The 8627-nt window shown below is 38.1% G+C and overlaps 1 protein-coding gene across 1 annotated transcript; it reads left to right on the forward strand.

Moving 5' to 3' along the window:
- The first annotated feature begins 4228 nt into the window (after positions 1-4228).
- On the forward strand, positions 4229-7388 carry utp11 (UTP11 small subunit processome component). The gene is made up of 8 exons (XM_003450519.4): positions 4229-4456; positions 4612-4673; positions 4766-4868; positions 4964-5083; positions 6455-6548; positions 6698-6828; positions 6963-7073; positions 7167-7388. Exons 1-8 carry the CDS (start codon positions 4397-4399, stop codon positions 7248-7250), a joined length of 765 nt encoding a protein of 254 aa, XP_003450567.1. The 5' UTR covers positions 4229-4396; the 3' UTR covers positions 7251-7388.
- Positions 7389-8627: the final 1239 nt, after the last annotated feature.

Genomic DNA, 8627 nt, shown 5'->3' on the forward strand with positions numbered 1-8627 from the left:
CTAAAGACACATTTTTATGCCCTGGCTTTTAACACACTATGATCCAAGCATTTTGGTCTTATTTGAATTAGTTTTAGTTATTGTTTTAATTCTTTTATTGTCCTATTATTGTTTTTTATTGTTATTATTGTATTACATTGTTGCTTTTTAATGCCATTTTTATATTGTTAAGCACTTTGTGCAGCATTGGCTGTTTGAAATGTGCTATATAAATAAATTTGACCTTGACCTTGACCTTAAAGTTTAAAACAAAACCCTCTGACCATGTGGCACGTTGTTTTTCATGGTTCTGTGAAAACTGAAAGAGTGTGATCCACACTCATTTGACCCCTCACTTCCACGCAACCCCCTAATTATGAATTCTAATTTTACACTCCGAGGCGTGGTCCCATCAGGCTGTGTGAAACAAATTACAGGATTACAGGCCTGTCAATTCATCGTGGTCGAGATAGTCCGATGAGTTTCTTACTTTGTAACCAAGTTAACTGTGACCTTCACCTTAAACATTTATGTTTTAGTTTTGCAAAACAAGTTAAAGGTTTAATATGAGTCAACTGAATGTGACTTGATCATGAACAGAAATGGATCATAATGTCTAAAGTGAATGCTATGCAATGAATTTTCTTGATTATTGTGTATTGCTACACACACCACGCTCTTTTCTTGGATGTGTGGTTTTGAAACATCTGAGGCAAATTAGCTCAAATGAACAACATGACCCTGAGCACAAGACCAATGGTGTTACTAAATTGCTAAATGCCCCACTTGAGTGATATCTAAATGTGTCCTGCACCAATTTGTGTGTGTTTTCACCAGATACATGATGGCAAGTGGACATCGTGACATCCAGCTATAATGTAATAAAAATATTGTCATATTCAGTGGTGCGAGGCACAAAACAGCACAAAATCAAAGGGTGTTTGGATACTTAAATTGAATTTACAATATCTTTGTAGCTTTAGATAGAGAAGCACGTGGAGTACACCATCTATCATCTATCAAAGATAAGCTCAAAATAACCTATCACAAGACTATCGATTTAAAAACAAAGGCTTTTGATGATATCAGCAATTAGAGCTTATTTACAGAGCACATCAGGTCTCATCTAAAAACCCTACCCCTTTTTTCTACACTTTGCCGCCATGATTGCTTGGAGTATAAAACCAGTTATGGCACAATATACACTCTCAAAACTCAAGCAGAGAAAATAAGCACCATATCAACACTTAATAGTAGACAATTTTGTTTTACAAGAGTTTGTGGTTAACTTACTATTGTGAGAATCCCACCCAGTAGTGCCCCTATGTTGTAATTTACTGGGAACTGGGCATAAAGAAGCAGAATGTAACACTGTTCTATTACAAGGGAAAAGCTATGCATTCAATATGTACCGTGGGCATCACATTACTATATGTTACACCATTAGACTGAATCAATATAAATGCTTTTAAACTATCTAGTATGTCAGTCACAAGATAAATCTGGGGTGCTCAAAGGATCCTTCTGGGGTAAAATGATGTCTGCTATTATATAATATAATACTGAGTGTTTCTTCTTGTTTTGTTTATTAATCCTCTTTGATTTCATTTTTTTTCTTCTTAATGTTGGGTCATTTTACTTACTTAGTTATCTAAACTAAACCATATGAGGAATTCATAAGAGGAAAGATGCTTGACAGAATTGCTAACTACATGAAAACATCTTCATCTTCTGTTTGCAATAGGCAGCCAATCAGGAGAAAGTTGGCCTTAAGGTTTCCTTAAAGGGGGAAGAACTACAGCATCTTGAAAGTAGATGATTGAGCAACTGCATGAAGTCCTGGTATGAAGTAAATAGGGATTATATTAAATTGTGTGCCAAGAAAAAGGCATTATGGATATAGAAATAGGCATAATGGGTTCACTCTAATGAATTCTAAAGTCAGTTTGAAGTGTAGCTGCCAGATGTTGTAAAAAGTTTGATGTTTCCATCTAAGAATAATAAAGTACTAGAAAATAGAAATGATGTAAATAGAATTTCCTTAACACTACTTTCCACCGCTGACAGCAACAACTTATTCAATCTCTTAGGAGATACAACTAAATAATCACAGGAGAAATTTGTAGCCCGTGCATTTTTCGACTGGGTTGGTCAAATGGCCCGTTGCAGATGAAGACCAACCACGGCCAGGGGAGACATACCAAAGTCCTGAGCTCACCCCGAGTGCAGCAGCCTCACAATATGTCAGCAGTGTTATTTTTACGAGGTCATATCGGAAAACCCAATGGCTCTGCATCTGCCCTGCAAGGGCATTCCTCCATTGCTGACCATGAACAAACCCACAAGCTGTTGTGCTCCTGTTCTTGTGTCAGCTCGTTACAAGTCCCTGATTTCCAAAGTAGTATTTACCCCTGCCGTGGCTCACCAGGCATTTTACTTGTAATGATAAATACTCACATGAATTAAACAGCACGGAGCCCAGTAAGTCAGAAGGCAGACATTAACCCGTAAATCCTGGCTGCAGTCTGTGTTTGCCTAGTTAAATACATGTTAGTGGGTGAGTGGATCAGTGGGGCCTTGGGCTGAAACCTTCACAGGAATCGGGGTGATTAGCCATCACACTGATAAACAAGCCCGTGACATAATGTGGAAAAACTGATCCCATTCAGAGGTCTCATCACCCGCAAGACATTCTGCATGCCAGGCAAATCTCACACATATAAAACAAATTCCTTGCGGTTGGTGAGGAGATAGTGGGCTTCCATCGGAGAAAATGGCCGTTAAGTGGAATATCACTCTCTGTCTCGCTGGCTTCGTCCCACATCCACAGAGAGTTGAGAACCTGGGTGAGATTAGGGACTGGTGCCGTTGCGGCTTTGTCTTTGTCTCCCTGAAATGTCAGGAAGTGGAGAATCTTTTCTCGCAGAGAGAAGGGGTGACCCTCATCTTCAGAGTGGAAAGAAAGGAAAACACAGAAATTCCTCATGTATATATTTCATTTCAAGCATGTGAGCTAAAGTCACAGTGTCTTAGTTCTATAGCCATAAGAAAAGCACATATAAATGTTTTAAGTGTAATTGAGTTTGTTTCCTGTTTGAGAGTGTGTGAATGTTTTAAGGCATATTACAGGATTTCTGTGTAATCCTTTTTAGGCCTGTTGGACTGGGCATTAATCAAAATAGGGGTCTGGAATCCCAACGGAAACACGCAGTGAATGCTCATGTTGGAAAAACATAAACGTATTACCAATTAGTGTTAACTGTGCTCTCTGGCAAATGCTGGCTGTCATTATAATAACCAAAGCAATTTGGTGTATGAGTAGTGCAGCCAAACACATATTACGTTAGCTGTACTATGATGACCCTCACTTGTTTTGGGCTTTTTTTCCTGTGCCAAGCCTGGCTTGTATATAGCCTGAGAGTACTTGTTAGATAAATAAGATTAATTCAGTTTGTCTTTGCCAGTAAGCCTTACAGCACGACGACTGTAGTATTATAGACCCAACATTTAAAACCAAAAGACAACCAAATTACAGGGCTTCGGATTGCAATGATATTACATTAGTTGATTTTTTTTAAACATAACGTTTATTAGAAAATGTATTAAACAACCAGTTAATATGTCACTGTTTTCCCCCATCTATGTAGACTAATAATATCAAAATAATTTCATAATTTAATGTTACTGATTTAAAAAATATTAAAATTATCAATAAACAAAAAAGTTTAATGGTCAAAATACTTAATTACCTGTGAATCTTCTATAGTCAGAATCAGAAAAATGCTGGGTTTTAAGAAAACATATTTTAAATTGTATTTTCACCAGAAAGCCCTTGTAAGTGTTAAAAAATTAGCCTATATATTTAATGTATGTTTTGGATAAAGATTAGAAATGCACAGAAAAACATAATAATGAAGTTTTAGCTGGGTTTAACTATTTAAATATATCTATGCTTTGCTTAATATTTTCTTGTCTCCTCTGTAGGAGCGCACGTACAGGTTATCTTATCAACATTTCATATGCAACAGGGCCCCCTAGTGTTACTACCCGAATGTACAATAGGCAGCACCAAAATACCGACTATTCTAATTTGTCTAAAACATCTTTAATTTTATTTAAAATGTAAATGAAAAATGATATATAATTTTAAATACTTATACAACTTGTTGCTGAACTCCATGTTTTGAAAATATGACGATATTTTCAGCGGGTTTTGAGTTGCGAATCTGCGACAGCGAAATGAAAAACGGCACGCTCTAAATCAGGCAGGAACCCACGTGTCCCTCTCACAGGGAAGCACTAGAAACCAGATGCATCAAGGAGGCGTTAAACATCAGTGTGTGTGTGCTTAATAAGCCTTATATTCATCTGCTTTAAGTTATTTTTGCGTGTATACGGTCGGGGTCATTTCACAAATATGTCCTCGTTCAGAAAGGCACTGAAATCTCGACAGAAAAATCACCATGAAAGATCCCAGGTGAGCGTTTCAATGTCGTTGGCTAGCTCGTTAGCCTATTAGCCAAGGCAAAACAACACACTTCTCGTGTGTTCGGTTGTTTTTCTGACACGCACACACTTACAGTAATAGATAGTAATGTTGGATCTGTCTTTTCTGTATGTGTGTCTGTGTAGCCCGGCTTCAGGAAACAACTGGGATTGCTGGAGAAGAAGAAGGACTACAAACTCCGTGCAGAGTAAGGAAAAGTGCAAGTTTATTGACACACTTTATAGTTGTGTTTACATTTTGAAGGTAAGATGTTTAAGTTTGCCATGTCTGCTTGTATAGTGACTATCATAAGAAACAGAACACACTCGCTGCTCTGCGAAAGAAAGCTCTGGAGAAGAACCCGGATGAATTTTACTTCAAGATGATCAGCTCTCCACTGCAGGTATTAAAGCAACTAGAAGCACCTCCTTGCTTCATAGATTCGGTCATATATGAGTTTTGCCTGAGCGTTTTATTTATCTTGTGGCATGTTGACAGGATGGAGTTCACGTAATTAAAAAAACAAAGGAGGTGGAGGAGGTGACTGAGGAACAGAAGAAAATGATGAGGACACAGGATATCAACTACGTGGAGATGAAAAGGGTTGCAGAAGTTAAGGTAACCTTTAATTTCCATGTGATAAATCATGCAGAAGAAAAAAATACCACCACTGTGGCAAAACTGACTTGTTAATAGGCTCAGTGGCCACAACTTATCTCATTGCCTTTTAACCACATTTGCATTTTTCTGCTCTGTTCAATTAGTGTGATGTTGTTGGGTTTTGTTTTTGTTGTTGTTGTTGTTGTTGTTTTGGTTTTTTGGAAATGCTTGTTGACCAGTTATGAGATTCATTACTACAACTCATCTTACTGGATTACACCAGGCATCTTTCTGATAGATAATTAGTTGGTTGGTGACATCATAACGTCTTTGAACCAGTAGCTACTGTGGTAAAGTAATGTGCAAAAGTCTTGACTCACCCTTCATTTCTTTATATACTGCTTCAAAGGAACCAGTCTTTCTTGTAATTATTTAAAATGGTATTTAATACTGATCTGCCAATCATCCAAGCATTAAAAATGCTCCTCAATTTATTAACTACTAGTCTGTCTACACATAGAAGACAATTTGGCAAAGTGCTATTAGCTGAAAACCAAAGGGAGGACAACAGAAGTGGTGAGGCTTAAAAAGTGTCTGCAGCAGATGAACAATAACTAAAAAAGTCATGTGCTTAAAAAACAGGAATACATATGGCCTTTCACAAGCCATTCTTAAGCAACGCGAACAGGCTGAGGTATCCCAAATTAAATAACAACTCTGCTGACAATCAGTGGCAATGCGTCTTATGGAGTGGTGAATCCAAATTTGAAATTTTTGCTTCAAATTGTCATCAATATGTACGGAGCAGGTCAGGAGAGAGGTACGACAGTGACTGTCTACGGCCATCTGGAGAGCACAGAGGCTCTGTCATGGTGTGAGGCAGCATTTCAGCCAGTCGTGTTGAAGATCTTGTTAAAACTGATAAAATTATGAACCCAAAAAGTACCGCGAGATTTTGAGTCCCCCATATAACACCTTCTGGAAAGCTTCTGATTGGCAACGGCTTCAAACACACTGCTGATGCAGGACCAGTAAGAAGTGAATTGGGCATGTGTGAAGCTTTCCTAGCGAGAGATGTTCAGTGTTTGTTTTAGACATCAGAAATGCACCTGTGAAGATCTGAAAATGAAAAGTCAATACACATGAATAGCAAAGGTGAAGAATGGTGTGGATAAAAATTAAAGCCATTAATTGTTAAAAGCAATCCTGTTCCTGAAAAGGCAAATTTGCAGTAGCTATCTGCAGTAATGAATGAGAGGGCTCTGTGGTGGTACATGTTTCTAGTAGTTTAAGGGCAGTGGCAGCAGCATGAGCATAGATATTATCGCCATCATTTACATCTGTGGTGGTGCCTCGGTTAATCTTTCTGGGTATATGATGTACTTCCAGAAAATTGAGAGGCTGAAAGGAGAGCTCCATCTTCTGGATGCAGAGAGCAAACCAAAGAACAAGCACACATTTTTTGTGGACTCCAAAAAAGAAGGTGAATATAAGTGTTTGGTATATTTAATCAATTTAGTGAGTGCTTGAAAATGTGTAAGTACTGTGCACACAAACTATCCTTTTCCTCTTGTGCTTTCAGTCTTGAGATTGCCTGAGAAGTTGTTGTTTGTTTTTTTTTCCCTCCCTCAGTGCATTCATTTAACCTGGCGGACCACCTCAACACAGCTCCGGAGCTGGTGGACAGAGTGTACAACAGACCAACACTGGAAACACTGGAAACCAAGAGAATACAGGGAGCTGTAGACCCGCGTGCTCTGGGGGTCTGTGGAGATGATGTTTATTCATTTTTTGAATATTTCTTTAAAATTCAGCTCCTCAGAATTGTTCATTGATAATAACGTTTAAGATTCAGCATTTCATTCTACTGATGGGTCTATGTGTTTTGTACCTGTAGAAACTGGCAAAGCAAAGGAAACATCAATACAAGATACTTTCCCAGAGAATTGACAGAGAAAAGAAAATGTTTGTCATCAGCCAGAAAATTCAGACCCGTAAGGACCTGCAGGTGAGGAGGACATGGTCCTTAAGTGTTTTGGTGATGGTGTGCTATGACTGTCTTCATTTCAGTGTTTTTTTTAATGTTTTGCCTTTGCTCCAGGATAAGTGCAAGAAAGTGAAGGTAAAGAAGGAGACCACCAGTACTTCCGCAATTTACAAGTTTGAAGCTAAGAGGAAACGTTGACAAGAGGAGGGAAAGAAAATCACTGTCGGGAGGTGATACTTGGAAATAATGAACTTCTCTCCTATGGAAAATTCAGTTTTGTATATAATTATAAACTATGTTTAATTTGTTTCAAATAAACATCAAAAGAACTTGTAATTAGAGTTAATTTCTTGATTTGGAGACAACTTATATTTTAAGGATTTCTTTGCCCGTGAAGAAGTGGAGAGCTCCCAGGCTCTATGACTCGAGGGGTGCTGTATGATCTGGTTAGCTAAGAAATATAATATTACTTTTTACCACTAGGGGGCATTAGTGTTCTTCATGAGTGTTCCAATCTGAGGCAACTGGAAGAGAGAGCGATAAGTGCATTTGTTCCCAGAAGTTACTATAGTGGTTCTTAAACTTGTTTTAGTATACTCTTTTTAAGAGGATGAAGAAGACTTGCATCCCACACCTCACACTTTTCTGACAGGTAGTAGTAAAAGTAGTAGTAGTAATAATAATATTACGATCCAAGCTGAACTGTAGTTAAATAAATGCCATATTCAGTTAAGGTTGGCTGTGCACTGTATTCTAGGTCATCCTTGCCCCACAGTTTGAGTTACAAGTACGACCTACCATTTCCTTTTTGTGTCAGATTTAGGGTATAAAATTTCTCACTCATGTGTTGTTGCTCTCTAATTCAGTAACTGTCCCATTTACACAACAACATCAAGAAATACATTCACTTTATCCAAGTTTGAGGACAACTTTGGTAGTTCTCCATGTTACACGCGTAATGCTTTGTTAAACGTTGAGATACGCATGATGTGTTAATAATGTGTTATTTAGTCCTGAATAACTGACATGTATACCGAGGTTAAGTATTTTGGAAGCTCTGATACATTATCTAAAAAAAATGATTTATATATTTTTAACATCAACTGAGGACATTGTTTGCGTGCTGAAGTGAAGCATAGCTGGACTGCTTTCTGTGGTGGAGACGCAGGCTTGGCTTAGCCTTCAGAGCCTCTGAAGGACACGTCTTTGTTTGCAGCCCTCGACTTGGGATGCAGCACACCTCTAACAGGCCCTTTTCACATGTCGCAGCAGGGTAGACACAGCTGCAGCTAATACAATTAAAAATGATTTAGGTGTCAGTTAGCAAGCATCGATAACAATAACACTATTGCCAATGCTTGCTCATTAGCTCACTTTAATCAAAATTACCCATTATTAATTTTATTAGCTGCAGCTGTGCTTATGCAACAACATCTCTGTTAAAAGGCCCCCTTGAGAGATAAATTGTTACAGCTAGCTCATTTTCGACAGGTAGTTCTCTTTCAGCGAACTGATTTGATGCTGCCTAAGAATCTTACCGGACATCAAGGTGCTAAAATTGAAAATTTAATTAAC

This window comes from Oreochromis niloticus, linkage group LG11, assembly GCF_001858045.2.
Source record: "Oreochromis niloticus isolate F11D_XX linkage group LG11, O_niloticus_UMD_NMBU, whole genome shotgun sequence".
NCBI classification, from domain to species: domain Eukaryota; kingdom Metazoa; phylum Chordata; class Actinopteri; order Cichliformes; family Cichlidae; genus Oreochromis; species Oreochromis niloticus.

What these genes read in the sequence shown, in the direction of transcription:
- utp11 (XM_003450519.4), top strand. Translation starts at nt 4,397, where the DNA reads ATGTCCTCGTTCAGAAAGGCACTGAAATCTCGACAGAAAAATCACCAT. An exon ending in ATCACCATGAAAGATCCCAG is followed by an intron (nt 4,457 to 4,611) that starts GTGAGCGTTTCA and finishes GTGTCTGTGTAG; the next exon opens with CCCGGCTTCAGGAAACAACT. An exon ending in TGATCAGCTCTCCACTGCAG is followed by an intron (nt 4,869 to 4,963) that starts GTATTAAAGCAA and finishes GCATGTTGACAG; the next exon opens with GATGGAGTTCACGTAATTAA.